Source organism: Chiloscyllium plagiosum, chromosome 43, assembly GCF_004010195.1.
Source record: "Chiloscyllium plagiosum isolate BGI_BamShark_2017 chromosome 43, ASM401019v2, whole genome shotgun sequence".
NCBI lineage: Eukaryota > Metazoa > Chordata > Chondrichthyes > Orectolobiformes > Hemiscylliidae > Chiloscyllium > Chiloscyllium plagiosum.
Genome location: NC_057752.1, coordinates 11,199,820 through 11,215,903, shown reverse-complemented (window position 1 = coordinate 11,215,903; position 16,084 = coordinate 11,199,820). Strand labels below are relative to the sequence as shown.

General features: G+C 44.3%; 1 protein-coding gene across 14 annotated transcripts in view; it reads right to left on the bottom strand.

Annotated features, from left to right (window-relative positions):
• Window positions 1-16,084, bottom strand: part of pou6f1 (POU class 6 homeobox 1) — a 139,223-nt gene that overhangs the window by 58,677 nt on the left and 64,462 nt on the right. For 13 of the 14 annotated variants that reach the window (XM_043682028.1, XM_043682029.1, XM_043682042.1 and 10 more), the window contains 4 exons: window positions 14,654-14,873; window positions 11,731-11,903; window positions 8,101-8,214; window positions 1,294-1,512 (listed from right to left, as the gene is read on the bottom strand). In XM_043682028.1, the coding sequence (XP_043537963.1) occupies window positions 1,294-1,512; window positions 8,101-8,214; window positions 11,731-11,903; window positions 14,654-14,873 (726 nt within the window). The remainder of the gene's footprint in view (window positions 1-1,293; window positions 1,513-8,100; window positions 8,215-11,730; window positions 11,904-14,653; window positions 14,874-16,084) is intronic. The other variant, XM_043682034.1, reaches the window with a different exon arrangement.

Below are 16,084 nucleotides of genomic sequence, written 5' to 3'. Positions count from 1 at the left end.
TTGGGGCAGAGGGATTGGAGGGCTGCGCGTTGTGAGGGTGAGAGGTTGGAGTGGGGGAGGGGGGTCGACAGGTTGAGGCGGTTAATGTCCCGGCGGCAGTTGTGAATGAAGAGGTCGAGGGCAGGTAATAGGCCAGCGCGGGGTGTCCAGGTGGATGCAGTGTGTTGGAGGTGGGCGAAGGGGTCCTCGGAAGGTGGGCGGGAGTCCTGATTGTGAAAGTAAGCTCGGAGGCGGAGGCGACGGAAGAATTGTTCGATGTCACGGCGTGTATTAAATTCATTGATGCGTGGACGGAGGGGGATGAAGGTGAGTCCTTTGCTGAGGACTGATCGTTCGTCCTCAGTGAGGGGGAGGTCTGGAGGGATGGTGAAAACTCGGCAGGGCTGGGAGCTGGGATCTGGTGTGGGTGTGGAGCTGGGAGTGGGGTCGGAGCCAGTACCTGGAGTGGGTGTGATGGTGGGGGCATGAGGTGGTTAAGAAGGCATTTAGCACCCTTGCTCAGACAGTTGAGTATAGGAGCTGGCATGTCATGTTGAGGTTGTACAGGATGTTGGTGAGGCCATCTTTGGAGTCGTGTGTGCAGTTCTGGTCACCCTGCTATGGGAAGGCTAGTATTAAAATGGAGCGGGTTCAAAAAAAGATTTATCAGGACGTTGCCAGGACTGGAAGGTTTGAGTTATGGGGAGAGACTGGTGTGGAGTGTAGGATGTTGAGGGGTGGACCTTATAGAGGTTTATCAAATCATGAGGGGCATAGATGGGGTGAACAGCAAAGGTCTTTTCTCGAGGGTGCAGGAGTTCAAAATTGGGGGTATATTTTTGGGGTGAGAGGAGAAAGATTTGAAAAGGACCTGAGGGACAACTTTTTCGTGCACAGGGTGGTTCGTGTGTGGGATGAACAGCCAGAAGAAGTGTTAGATGCAAGTACAATTACAACATTTAAACAGCAATCGGATAGGTACATGATAGGAAAGGTTTAGAAAGATATGGGCCAAACGTAGGCAAGTGGAACTAGTTTAGTTCGGGAAACTTGGTTGGCACAGACAGGTTGGACTGAAGGGTCTGTTGCTGTGCTGTCTGACTCTATAAAACAACTGATAACTTAATTACATTTCACAAGAGTGGGGTGTATATCATTCTCGTAAACACCGCTGAAGTCAAATCGAACCTTTGTTTGGGCTTAAAAGTGTTGTTCTTTATGTATTTTGTAACGCTTACATGAAATGTAATTTCAAAAGATGGTGCTCCCAGAACTAGAACTTACTGCATGTAAAACCAACCTCGGAGACATTACCTGCTGCGTTGTTTTTACAGGTGAGAGAGGTACTCCTTGCCGGCTCAGAACTGGCACAAACTGGTTGCTGATCACAGTTGCAATCACTTGCCCTTGGGAGTTCAGCAGCATCTGTGGAGTAACTGCTTGCACTTGCAGGCTCTGTGCTGCCACTGCTGTCACTGGGTCGGTTGTTGTTATTGTTGCTGGGTTCATGACTAAGGGAACAGTTCCGATGACCTGCATTTGAGAACGACAATATCAGAGATGGGATACAATGAAATAAAGGAATGACGGCAATTGACAAAAATCAGAAAAAGTCTGCTCTAGATTTTACAAGCATTCCTTATCCGGCTGTACTGCTTAGATGCAGTCTATTTTTAAACAATGGGCTGAATAGAATGAGGTCACTAATGTCTACATTTTGACTGTACAAGACACCACATTCTTTTTATTTTTAGACCATGGATTGAAAATGGGAAAAAATGGGCACTGCTTCGAAAAGAGAGAGAATGTACAAGAAGTTGTTTGCAGTTTTGGAAAAACACGTGAAGTTAACTGATGCATATGAGACAATGGGGACATGGATTCCAGACAAAGTGGAACCATTTGTTACGGGTTCACGGGATTTCAGCATAGCAACAAGCCTTTGATTAATCTGATTACGACTGAACACAGTCTCTATGATGGAAAAGCAAGATGATCTCCAGGTGTTAGCTGCATCAATCTCTTTCTCTCTCTCCCCTTCAGTTGTTGCTTTCTCCAATTTTCTGTTGAAAGGGCAGAAAAATCACATTTGGAGATGCTGAAAGAAATAATCCTAAAACCCAAATACAACCAGAAAGATCCCAGGTCAAACTAAATAGCCAGTGAACTACAGGTGGGTCACTGTTGTGCAGATAACATCCAGGTCTCATTCAAGAACTGAAGACTTTGAAGCCAAACTCTCGAGTTTTGTGATTTTGGACTGGTGCACAGAACTGTGTTGCTCTGTTTGTCCTCCACTCATAACATATGTTTTGTATCTTGAATGCCTATGAAAGCTTAAAACAGGTAAAGTTCAAGTTACATAAATTAGAAATCCTGTTCTTTTGCCATTCTTGTTAAAGTTACAAGTGTTACAATGAACAGTTAATTTTATTGTTACTGAAATAAACTGGCCGAGCAGAGGCCGATAGCTAAGCTCAGTACCCATAGGGAGGGCCTCAACCAGGACGTTGGGTTCATGTCACATTACAGGTGATCACCATTGCACTATACACACACACAGATACTCCTACACAAGCACACTCTCACACACATACAGGGACTCCTATACACACATACACATGGACACACATATACACAAACGCGCACACAGACACCCACACACATTCCCACACTCACACATGCACTCCCTCACAGACTTAAGACACTCTGCACTCACTACACACACATACTCTTTCTCACACTCACAACCCCCAACCCAGACAGACACACACACACAGACAGACAAAGACCCACATGCACACATATATTTTGTGGGGTGAATTTGTACTTGCAGGGTTACATTGTACTTTGCTCAAAAACTGCATGCATTCATGTAAAACTCCGTTATCTCACTTTTTAGATTAGAATCAATCTAAACATCATGGCATAGACAGAGAACACAGGGTGCCAACACCTTCAACATACTGTCTAGCCATCACCATTGTTAACAGCTAACCCGAGAATGCAACCTTTTAAAAAAGGTTTTGTGGTTTACACATGAAAGAAGTGAAACTATCATGGTATTCAAACAGATGAAAGACTTAACAGAATCAATTTGTCAAATGTATAATTTCAGTTATATCACACTGTAAATTTTTGCTATAAATTCTGTGTTATGATCGAGCCCTCCACTATCACCTGATGAAGGAGTGTCGCTCCGAAAGCTAGTGCTTCCAATCAAACCTGTTGGACTATAACCTGGTGTTGTGTGATTTTTAACTGAAATCTGGGGCAAGAGTCACGGTGCATGGTAAGTTCATTTACATAGCTGTCTGGTGCTGAAAGCAATGTGTGTTTGTTAAGGCCACTCCTGTGTGATGATTTGGGTGGTTGGCACAAATTGCACTTAAATGAGCCTCCATTTCGAATCAGACAGTTTATTTAAAACATGAAGGCAAACATACTAACCTACATCAGGCTACAGAATGAGTGCAACCACATCAAAATAAGCCTATTACAATTAATACTACTGTGTTTAACCACTTAATTGACATTGCTGATCCAGCATTTTAACCATCATCGTGACTTTTAAATTGAGGTCAGGTATTCCTCCCTCCCCATTCTATAAGCAGGAAGATATTGGGAACAGAAATGAAGGGCTGGATGATGCTACAGTGTGCCATTACCAACATAGTAACTAGAACTGTGCACCATTTCTGCTTTCTCTCTTTTTGCTTTTTCAATTATAATTACAATTAAAATTTGAAGTGCCAGCAATCTCCATGGGAAATGCATTCAATTTAGCATTTGCGTTGAAGGACATTGTTTGAGATCACTCAGAATGGATCTTTAAAATCAGAACTGTACAGTAAAGAAGGAGGCCATTCGTTTCTTCGTGTCTGCACCAGCTCCTGAAAGAGCTGTTGTGCATGAAGCCAGAGCCCTGTAAAGACTGTGCTGGCCAACATCCTAAGATGAATAAACATTGGACACTACTGACACTGTCTGCTAGGCCCATCATTTTCCTACAATAAAGACCTCATCTTTTTATTTTTCTGTATTTTTGATTGTGGGCTAAAATGAGAAGAGGAATGTTTTAAAACCAAGCTCTGGGGAAGACGTTGCTGTACATCAAGAAACAGAGCAGAACGGTGGCTCAGTGGTTAGCACTGCTGCCTTACAGCATCAGGGTTACAGAGACACAGGGATAGGGTGAGGGGATCTGGGTGGGATGCTGTTTGGAGGATCAGTGTGAACTCAATGCGCTGAATGGCCTGCTTCCAGACTGCAGGAATTCTGTGAAACAGGTTACTGGAACTCATTGTATGTTATGTTTACATTGCTGTATTGCAAGCAAGGGAGGATGAGAGATATGGTGACATGGAATTGAGTTGGGTGAGATGCAGAGTGAGTTCTGTCCAGCAACAGGTAACTGATTGGTTTGTACAATTGTGACTGATTGTAGATATCGGACATCATTAGCCTGATGACAGCTTTCTCATTGGTTCCTGGGCAGATGAACAGGTGTTTACAACAGAGGGAGTGAAGTCTTTGGAATATGGATGGAAAAGATTCTCTCTATATCTCTGCAATAAAAGTTACTAAAACCTGAAGAAAGTCAGTTATTTTCTCCCATCAGTTGATCTGTTTATTTTCCTCCACCCATAACGCCAATTTTGTCTATGTAATTAGATTAGAATCCCTACAGTGTGGAAACAGGCCCTTTGGCTCAACACGTCCACACCGACCCTCCGAAGAGCAACCCATCCAGATCCATTTACCCCTGACTAATGTACCTAACACTATGGGCAATTTAGCACGGCCAATTCACCTAACCTGCACCTTTTTGGATTGTGGGAGGAAACTGGAGCACCCGGAGGAAACCCATGCAGACACGGGGAGAATGTGTAAACCCCACACAGACAGTCACCCAAGGTGGGAATTGAACCCGGGTCTCTGGCGCCGTGAGGCAGCAGTGCTTACCACTGAGCCACCGTGCATGGAGGCTTGTGTGTGGAGGTTTTAAAAGTGGACTGTAGAGTTATACGTTGATAATTCACAGTTTTGTCTACCTGTAGCTTCAACTTATTCATTTGTAAAAAAATGATAGTTCTTGTGAAGACCAGGAACCTGCTTAGTGTTTTGTGTCAGCCTGATTGTATTAGACAGGTAAATTGGGCTCTTTCAGTACTTTGATTAAACCATTAGCTTTTGCGACAACCCCAGGAATAGTGAGGCTCAAGAATCTGCATACTTTCACAAGTGGGTCGTAACATTACCTTGACAAACTGAGCTCACTCCCCCAGGCCCTTACTACTTCATTGTTCCAGTTCTGGTCCTGAGCCTCCATGCAAGCTGCTGTTCTCCTGCTCCTCTCTCTTGTGCCGTAGAGTGAAACACTAAAAACGGCTGACCTTGTAAAAATTTCACAAAACTGACAGCTCACCCATTTTGAACGGACTGTGAACCAGGTACTACAGGATTCGCATTCACCCTGACCTTATTAAAAATGACTTCATGGCAATGAATATTCATGACATGCAAATGTATTACAAGTAGGAACCTGCCACAGGCTGGTGGGACTGCTCGACACGAACACATCACTGAGTTTATCTCTGCGTCTCAACCCATCATCGGGAAATCAAAATTTCTCATCCTGTCAGATTAATTATCCCCAGGCACCAGCCTTTCCACCTTTGAAAGCTCCATTAACCACTCACCCACCCCAAAGATTATACATCCCACTGACTTTGTCTACTTCAGTATATCACACAAATACAAGTAAGTTGAACTTGGCTAGTAGTGATCTCCAACACTTTTGTGAAGCCAGAAAATTCACTCTAGGTTAAAAATAAATTCTGGACTGTTGTTTGGAGTAGCCAGCAGTTGTTATTTTAAGGTCGCTCAATGTGTGGTCATATGGGTACACATGGTACACTCTCCATCGCAGTGTCTTAAAATTGCAATGGGGATTCTCACTACACCATTCGACTGCAATTCACATAATTAAGAGGCCTACTCCCTAAAATAAACAGTTTCGAGTGACTCAAGGAACTTCCTTTAAAAATTGTGGTGGCTCGAAGGTTGGTGTGAACAAAGAACCAAGTCTTTGTGGATGTTACTACTGCGCGCATGCTAATTTAATCAGATGGCAAGTGACCCTAAATTACCTGTTCTTCTTACTGCAGAGGTTCAGGGCTGGCTTGACTTACTGCAAGAGCAAGCAGAAAGTACCCAAAGCCTCACAACAGAACTGTTGAACAAAATAACTGCCTGCTCCCTCCAGGTTTGGGTGTCAGCATATTCCAGAGTAGCCACTCCTGCGAAAGCGTGCTGCTCACTGGTTGGCAACTGCTGGGTGATGCTGAATTTTTTCCATCTTATAGAATCATACAACACGGAAACAGATGCTTTGGTTCTACTCATCCAAGCCAACCAGATATTCTAAACTGATCTAGTCCCGTTTGCCAGGATTTCGTTCATATCCTTCTAAACCCTTCCTATTCATATATCCATCCAGATGTCTTTTAATTGTTGTAATTGCACCCGACTCCACCACTTCCTCTGGCAGCTCATTCCATACATGTACCACCTTCTGTGTGATAAAGTTGCCCCTTAGGTCCAAATCTTTCCCCTCTCACCTTAAAACTATGCCCTCTAGTTTTGAGCTCTCCTACCCTACCCTCTCCTACCTTGTCTATTCACCCAATTAATGTCCCTCATAATCTTATAAACCTCTATAAGTTCACCTCTCAGCCTCCAGGGAAAGCAGCCCCAGCCTATTGAGCCTCCCCCTATAGCTCAAACCCTCCAATCCCAGCAACATCCTTGTAAATCTTTTTGGAACCCTTCCAAGTTTAATAACATCTTTCTTATTCAAAGTTTGTGAGAAGATTTGTAGCTCGGGTGCTCGTTGTTGTGGTTCTGTTCGCTGAGCTGGAAATTTTTGTGGCAAACGTTTCGTCCCCTGTCTAGGTGACATCCTCCGTGCTTGGGAGCCTCCTGTGAAGCGCTTCTGTGGTGTTTCCTCCGGCATTTATAGTGGCCTGTCCCTATCTTTCTTATAGCAGGGAGACCAGAATTTAATGCAATATTCCAAAGGTGGCCTAACCAATGTCCTGTACTGCCGTAATATGACCTCACAACTCCTATATTCAATATACTGACCAATAAAGGCAAGCAAGCCAAACTATGTTTCAAGATTTCCCATTTGGTACCTTTTGTGCCTAGTTCCTATGGGCCAGATCCCTTCTTAGCTCACAAAATGTTATATTTTCCCAGTCCATTATCTTGTTTTTGACTCCTCCATCACCTTTAGCAATCCGGTTAGCAAGAGATTCTCTACACCACAGAATGTGTGACTGTTCAGTCAGACTGTTTGGAGCAAACGCATTCAACAGCTAAAGATCACAAACAAACAGAAATTGCTGGAGAAACATAGCAGGTCTGGCAGCATCTGTGGAGAGAAATCAGATTTAACACTTTGGGTCCAGTGACCCTTTTTCAGAACAGTCAACAGATGAGAATTTTTTTTGTAACAAGACATGTGATAATGTGGGAAGATGGGCAAGCAAAGCATTTTCCATAGATACAGCAATCAATAATCTGGGAAAATCTGTCAACTCGGGGACCCAGCTTCACAGTGAGGCACAGTTACTGGTGTAAAAGTCAAAGTTTTTGCAGATAAGGAGAGAGAATGGCAGATGTGCAGACAATCTAAACTATTCTCAGAAAATAAAACCAGTGATAAACACCTGCCTCACCATTATGCACAAAAAGCAAATACTTGTGATTCATCTGGCCTGAGTGACATTCTCTCCATCCCACTGTTTAACATATAGATCTGGTGACAGGCCAAGTCTGAAACCTAAGCTATTGACTGTGCATATGTTATACGTATATACAAAAAGCAGGTAATCATTTGTTTTTGCCTTCATGCTTTTACGTGGCCTTGCTGCCTTAACAGGTTGTGCAGTTTCCTGAATGCAGGTAACTATTACTGCTGGTAACATGTTTTGGAATTTGAAGGGAAAGATGGTCAGAATGTTAAGCTGTTCTGTACAACTTTCCAGCGCAACAAACATATTTTTATTACTGTGCAAACAAATCAGATAAATGTCCGGCCTGGTGCAGACTTACCTGTCCTTGTGCATTAGTTATGATCTGACTTGTAATTCCTTGGAAGCTGGGCACTGCATTTGCAATAATTGGAGTAGCAGTCAAAGAGCTCACAAGTGAAGGTTGACTACTAAGCTATCAAGGGAAGGAAAAGGAAATCGTCCAAATATGCAAAACACAGCTATATCAACAGAAAAATCAAAATACACAGGCTAAGTAGAACATTTCAAACTCTTAACTTATCCTTTCCTTTTTCAGATGCTGATGGACCTTGCTATGCATCCCCAGTGTTTAGAATCACAAGAAGGTATAAAGGAGATCGTGAAACAAGCCTCTGTATCTACTCTTTCCACTAGGGACCTCAGTTAGCTGCAATCCGTAAGACAGATCTCAGTACAGTAATATACTTAGCACAAGGTGAGAGTAAACTGGCATCTTGTGCTATGTGAAATGAACTGTCAGAGAACATGAGGTTTAATTAGATTAGATTAGATTACTTACAGTGTGGAAACAGGCCCTTCGGCCCAACAAGTCCACACCGACCCGCCGAAGCGCAACCCACCCATACCCCTACATTTACCCCTTTAACCTAACACTACGGGCAATTTAGTATGGCCAATTCACCTAACCTGCACATCTTTGGACTGTGGGAGGAAACCGGAGCACCCGGAGGAAACCCACGCAGACACGGGGAGAACGTGCAAACTCCACACAGTCAGTCGCCTGAGGCGGGAACTGAACCCGGGTCTCTGGCGCTGTGAGGCAGCAGTGCTAACCACTGTGCCACCCACAAATTAGAAGATATCTGTTTAAAGTATTTAACTCTGTACTTTTCATTGTAATAAGGATCCTGTGCAGGTCAGAAAGAAAACTTGATGATTTCTTCATGCATCTGCTAGCTGCTCTGCTACAGGATGGTTAATGTTCCACCATTTCCAGCCACCCCCTCATTCCTGATGAAGAGCTTATGCTCGAAATGTCGACTCTCCTGTTCCTCGGATGCTGCCTGACCGGCTGTGCTTTTCCAGCACTACACTTTTCAACATCAGCCTCAATGTGTAAATACTAGAGGATGGCATGGTGGCTTGGTGGTTAGCACTGCTGCCTCACACGCCAGAGATCCGTTGAATTCCAGCCTCAGGCAATTGTCTGTGTGGAGTTTGCACACTCTTCCCATGTCTGCATGGGTTTCGTCCGGGTGCTCCGGTTTCCTCCCACAGTCCAAAGATGTGCGGATTAGGTAGATTGGCCATGCTAAATTGCCCAGCGTGTTCAGGATGGTGAAGACTAGGTGGGTTAGTTACGGGAAATGCAGTGTTACAGGAATAAGGTGGGTCTGGGTGGAATGCTCTGGGTGGAGAGTTGGTGTACACTTGATTGGCCAAATAGCCTGAATCCACACTGTAGGGATTCTATGATCAAGGGCTCATCTGCAAAGGCTGCTGCTCCAGCATCACAGGCTGTAAGTTTACAGAGTCCTCCACTGTCAATTCTGAGTGATCACATATGATTCTCAATGAGGTTGGCCACTCTCTCTCAATGGAGAAGCTCATATACTCAAAGCCCTGAGGCAGAATGGAGCACATTGTGATGAGCAGGCATCCCAATTCTCAAGGTTGGGGGCTACGTAGAACAGTTGATCTTCCGTAATTACACCAGCACCACTCCCCACCTCTTCCTCCGCTACATTGATGACTGCATTGGCGCCACCTCGTGCTCCCGCGAGGAGGTTGAGCAATTCATCAACTTCACCAACACATTCCACCCTGACCTTAAATTTACCTGGACCATCTCTGACACCTCCCTCCCCTTCCTGGACCTCTCCATCTCCATTAGTGACGACCGACTTGACACTGACATTTTTTACAAACCCACCAACTCCCACAGCTACCTGGATTACACCTCTTCCCACCATACCTCTTGCAAAAATGCCATCCCGTATTCCCAATTCCTCCGCCTCCGCCGTATCTGCTCCCAGGAGGAGCGGTTCCACCATAGAACACACCAGATGGCCTCCTTCTTTAAAGACCGCAATTTCCCTTCCCACGTGGTCAAAGATGCCCTCCAACGCATCTCATCCACATCCCACACCTCCGCCCTCAGACCCCACCCCTCCAACCGTAACAAGGACAGAACGCCCCTGGTGCCCACCTTCCACCCTACCAACCTTCGCATAAACCAAATCATCCACCGACATTTCCGCCACCTCCAAACAGACCCCACCACCAGGGATATATTTCCCTCCCCACCCCTCTCCGCCTCCAAACAGACCCCACCACCAGGGATATATTTCCCTCCCCACCCCTCTCCGCCTCCAAACAGACCCCACCACCAGGGATATATTTCCCTCCCCACCCCTCTCCGCCTCCAAACAGACCCCACCACCAGGGATATATTTCCCTCCCCACCCCTCTCCGCCTCCAAACAGACCCCACCACCAGGGATATATTTCCCTCCCCACCCCTCTCCGCCTCCAAACAGACCCCACCACCAGGGATATATTTCCCTCCCCACCCCTCTCCGCCTCCAAACAGACCCCACCACCAGGGATATATTTCCCTCCCCACCCCTCTCCGCCTCCAAACAGACCCCACCACCAGGGATATATTTCCCTCCCCACCCCTCTCCGCCTCCAAACAGACCCCACCACCAGGGATATATTTCCCTCCCCACCCCTCTCCGCCTCCAAACAGACCCCACCACCAGGGATATATTTCCCTCCCCCTCCCTCCCCTAGCTTATCTCTCCACGCTTCAGGCACTCTGCCTTTATTCCTGATGAAGGGCTTTTGCCCGAAACGTCGATTTTGCTGCTCCTTGGATGCTGCCTGAACTGCTGTGCTCTTCCAGCACCACTAATCCAGAATCCCAATTCTCATCATAACTCATGCATATTGCTGACACAGCCCTGCACCACGACCTGGAAATGAAATCCTGCGCCGCCAGTGCCCCATGTGTTTTGTATGCAAACTGTAAGGACATTCTGTTATTTTTCAACTTTTCAGATGATTAACTTATTGCCCCTTGCCTTTTATTTTCTTTGCTAAGAATTTGAGCTAGTTACGCCAGTCCAGTTGTAAATAGGGACTAATATAAATAGCTCCCTCCTGGTCAGCTAATAACAAAATCACTTTGAAAACACTGCTTTAATGGCAATATGCTGTCTCCTCCATATATTTCTCTTATGATTCTAAACACTATGGCTGGTCCTTTTGTTCTACTCAGTTTCAGAACAGCATTTTAGCAAAGTAATTAAGTTCTCTGCTATAATTACACAGGAAGCACTGACAAATGTTAAAACATGGAAATTGATTTGGAGATATGTTACTGCCACCCACAATACTAAAGATACTGGAACTTAAGCCAAAGCCTCAGTCACAAAACAGTCAAAGTATGATTTTGCATCACAGGGAATCATTATACATTTTTTCTGTAAGTATAAATTAAAGCCAAGAATATATAAATGAAACACTTTAAAAATTATTAACATGCAAATGTGGACAACGGATTAAAAACAAAACTCCTAACTTCCTAGAATTCATTAATGAGACAATGATCACCACAATATATCGTAGTGAAAAAGAAGATCTTATGGTTCTATTACTACTGATCCCTCTATTGTATCTAACAATCTAACAGTGGAGTAACTCACTATTGTCGGGTTTAAAGTCAGGCCTTGAGCTTGGTGAACGGAGGTGACCTGGGTTTGAGGTTCCAGCTGTTTCAGAGGGACAGCGGATGTAGGCAGGGACTGTAGAGTGGCCTGAGGTTGTAAGACCTGTTGAAGCTGTGTCGGCTGGAGAGCAGGGTTCAACATTGAAGCAGCTACAAGAGAATTTGGTGGGGGGGGAAGAAAAAAAAATCCATTGTTCAGAACCAAGCATAAACTTTTAAAATCCAGACATTTTCCGTTACAGATAACAACAGAGAAGCTTCTCACCCTTGGATTCACCACATAGTCAGTCACATTGCCTACTGGTCCCTTAATTGCGCATGTTGTATTACCTACTTCATTTATTGTGGCTATATTCCAAAGATAGAATGGTGGAAAGGCTCACCATTCAAAATGACTCTGCCATGTGAGCTAAACTGTTAATATAATTATAATAGAAATTCAGAAGACTCTTGTGGTGTAATGGTAGTGCCTGTACCTCTGAGCTAGGAGGCCCAGTTTCAAGTCCCACCTGATCCAGAGGTGTGTCATAACATCACTGAACAGGTTGATGAGAAAAGTGAAACACATAAAGGGACAATAGGGGCTCTTGTGATGCAATGGTAGTTTCCCTGCCCCTAAACTAGGAGGCCTGGGTTCAAGGAGAAAGTGAGGACTGCAGATGCTGGAGATCAGAGCTGAAAATGTGTTGCTGGAAAAGCGCAGCAGGTCAGGTAGCATCTAAGGAGCAGAAGAATCGACGTTTCGGGCATGAGCCCTTCTTCAGGAATGCTCGCATTCCTGAAGAAGGGCTCATGCCCGAAACGTCGATTCTCCTGCTCCTTGGATGCTGCCTGACCTACTGCGCTTTTCCAGCAATACATTTTCAGGCCTGGGTTCAAGCTCCATCAACTCCAGAGGTGTATTATAACTTCTCTGAATTGGTTGATTTAAACAAAGAAAATCCGCGAAGGAAAATTTTATGGTATAGTTTGTCTGATAGTCCTTTCTGTACAGGTGTCTGGATAGAACCCAGCCCAAGAGGAAAATCTTTCCTCATCATTCAGATTAAAGAAGAAATTAAAGGGACACTGTGGCACAGTGACAGTGTCCCCAGTCTCTGGGTCAGAAAGTCCAGGGTCAAGTCCCACCGACCCCAGAGATTTGTAACAATATATGAAGTCCAGGCTGATTCAAAAATGTGAAGGGGAACATAGTGTGCAAGAGCTGCTGGTGTGATCTTGTCAACAAACTCTGCGTTTAAAAATGTCTATGTTTCTGAGTTTTTATTTGGACAGCCTGATTGGAATCTAACAACACAGATTGTTCCATTGAGTTTTAAAAGATCTCAAGATGCTCATTCCTAGTAGAAATGTTCACCACAAATGTGAAGAAAAGGCCAAAGTCAAAAATCACACGACACTGGGTTATAGTCCAACAGGTTTATTTGAAACCACAAGCTTTCGGAGCCTCACTCTTCCTTCAGGTGTTAGTGAGAGCAGATACATCAGACACAGATTTTATAAGTAAAAGATCAAAGGGTCATACAATTGTTGCAAATGTATTGAACAAACCTAAATGGCTTTTAAATCTTTAATCAATTAGAATGGAGATACAGGTTTGGATCAATCAAAATGCAAGTCCCAGAATTTCTTCCAAGTCACTGCCCAGAGATACCTTACGGTTTTATCAGTATAAAAGAGGTGAAGCCTTGTCTTTGTCTTCACCTAGAGTCAGACTGGTTTTATTTCCAAAGTAGGAATTTATAAAATGCCAAATTGACTGACTGTCTATACACTTTGTGCTTTTTGAACAAAATAGAATGTATCTGCAAATATAAATTCACCCCATAGATATGTGTGCATGCGCGTGCGTGAGAGAGAGAGAGAAAATGTGTCTGTGTGCTTGAGAGAGAGTGTCTGTGAGTGTGAGGGTGTATATGTGTGTGAGAGAGTGTGAGTGTATGCATGTGAGTGTACAAGAGAGTGTGTGTTTGACAGCGAGTGTGCACGAGTGTGAGGGAGAATATGCCTGTGAGAGTGTGTGTCTTTGTGTGAGACAGCGTGTGTGCGTGTGTGAGAGTGCATAGTGTGGTGGGGTCACTTGTGTGACCTGGAATGACTTTAAAATTATCACGTGAACAAGGATTGAGCAGGATTGATGAGTTAAAAAGGCCTTTTTTCACTCCGGACTTAGTGCCGAGATCCTCATTTGCTGTGCGCTTGGGGAATCACATTCCCCAAAGATTCGGAGAAGTGGGAAGAAAGTAGGAGAGACCTGGAACATCAGGTCTCTGAACTCAATGCACTACCCATGGAATTTCTGGAAACCTCCCTAATGGTTTGTAATAGACACATGTCTCGCAAACGTAACTAAGGCAGGAGGAGCATTCTCAGCTCCTGCACTTGATGAAAATTGGTGCCATTATCTTGACGTCCCATGGACCAGAGGACCTGCAGGGTCTAAGGATTATGTACACAACAAGCAAATGTTTAGCAGCCAACACTCTGAGTGAGGTGGAGCACTCCTGACCTTGTAGTTGTGGGTCTGCAGTAGTAGCTGGGAGGATCAGATAGTGGGAATTCCAAATCGAAGTGAGGTGGAGATTTCCAGTCCAATGGTTAGACACACAGCCCAGTCATTTGAGAGGCTTGGATATCGAATATCCCCTAGTTGTGCAAATTGCTCAGGGGACCACAGAGATGGGCAGCCGCTTTCTCTCATCAGTTGCAAGGCACTCGTAGATGAAAATCTCCCCTTATTTTCCACAACTACAGATATAATTTTAATCACAAAACATGTACATTTTTGGGTGTAATTGACATAGCACTTGACATATGCAATAATGTATGCCAAAATAAATGCACTTATTTTATAAAAGAACTCATTCAGCAAAACAGTATTGTGTCCATGCATGGCTTACCCTGCAAGTTTGCCAGAGGGAGCTTGAGGATGCCTCCTGCCCCAGTGGCAGAGGTAAGGCTTGGGAGAGAAGCAAGGGATGCTGTAGGAATAGTCAACACGAGTCCCTGCTGGGCAGTAACTTGACCAGCCATGTTGAGCGGGATGAGAAGAGGTTGGTTCAATGGGACACTACCTGTTGAAGCCATGACCACGGTCGCCAGGTTTTCCGAAGGCAAGATCTGCAGAAAGAAATGTATCTCAAGGACTAGGAGTTCACATGTGCCTGCATAAAGCCCCACACCAAAAGCTTGGTAAACTAAATTAGAGCACATGACATTTAGGGGAATATGTTGGTGTATTTTGAGAACTGATGGACAGAAAACAGACAGTATTTATTCCCAATGTGCTCTATCAATTGGGATGTAAACTGCGGTATTTATACTAATTAAATATCATTTATTTACATATAGTCTTCTGGTTTTTTGACTTAGCAACCTGTGGGTTTTCTATGCATCTGAACTTAATCATTGATTTATAAGCATTTCTGTCACCATGGTGATTTCTTTTAAAACAGGGGCCTGGCTTGAGAGTGAATGGGCTTGTGTGGATTTTTTGTTTATTTCAGAATGTCTTGCAACCCTGCAAGGTAAATAATGGAGCCTCGAGATTTGTTAAAGACATCTGGAATGTTTTTTAAGCAGAAGGGAAACACAATAACCTCGAGAGGGAGGCTTTTGATTTTAGTTTTACTTTGAGGTTAGAGCAGCCCTGGGATAAGCTGGCAGTGTAGACCAGTGCTCCTGAGAAAGGAAGGATAGTTCGTGAACTAGGTACCTTTAGTGTGAAACGGTCAGTGTTAATCCCAGAAGAGAAGTGCTGGGAAAAAATTTTGAAGAGGTTACTAAAAGCAAATACATTTAAGCAAGTGCAAAATAGTTCCCAGAAGAAGCTATCTACAGTTCAAGTCCAATAGTTGAAGTCACAAGTGACTTAAACCGATGGAGGTATTAGATACAGGAACTCTAGGGTTAGCGTAGAACAAGTGGTGTTTTGGGTATGATACAAAAGCTGTTTTGTTTCTCTTCAATTTATGAAGGAGTGTTTTGGGTTAACAGGTTCACACTTTTCCTGTGTCATAGAGATGTAAAGCACGGAAACAGACCCTTCGGTCCAACCCGTCCATGCCGACCAGGTATCCCAACCTAATCTAGTCCCACCTGCCAGCACCTGGCCCATATCCCTCAAAACCCTTCCTATTCATATACCCATCCAGATGCCTCTTAAACATTGCAATTGTACCAGCCTCCACCACTTCCTCTGGCACCTCATTCCATACACGTACCACCCTCTGTGTGAAAAAGTTGCCCTTAGGTCTCTTTTATATCTTTCCTCTCTCACCCTAAACCTATGCCCTCTAGTTCTGGACTCCCCGACCCCAGGGAAAAGACCT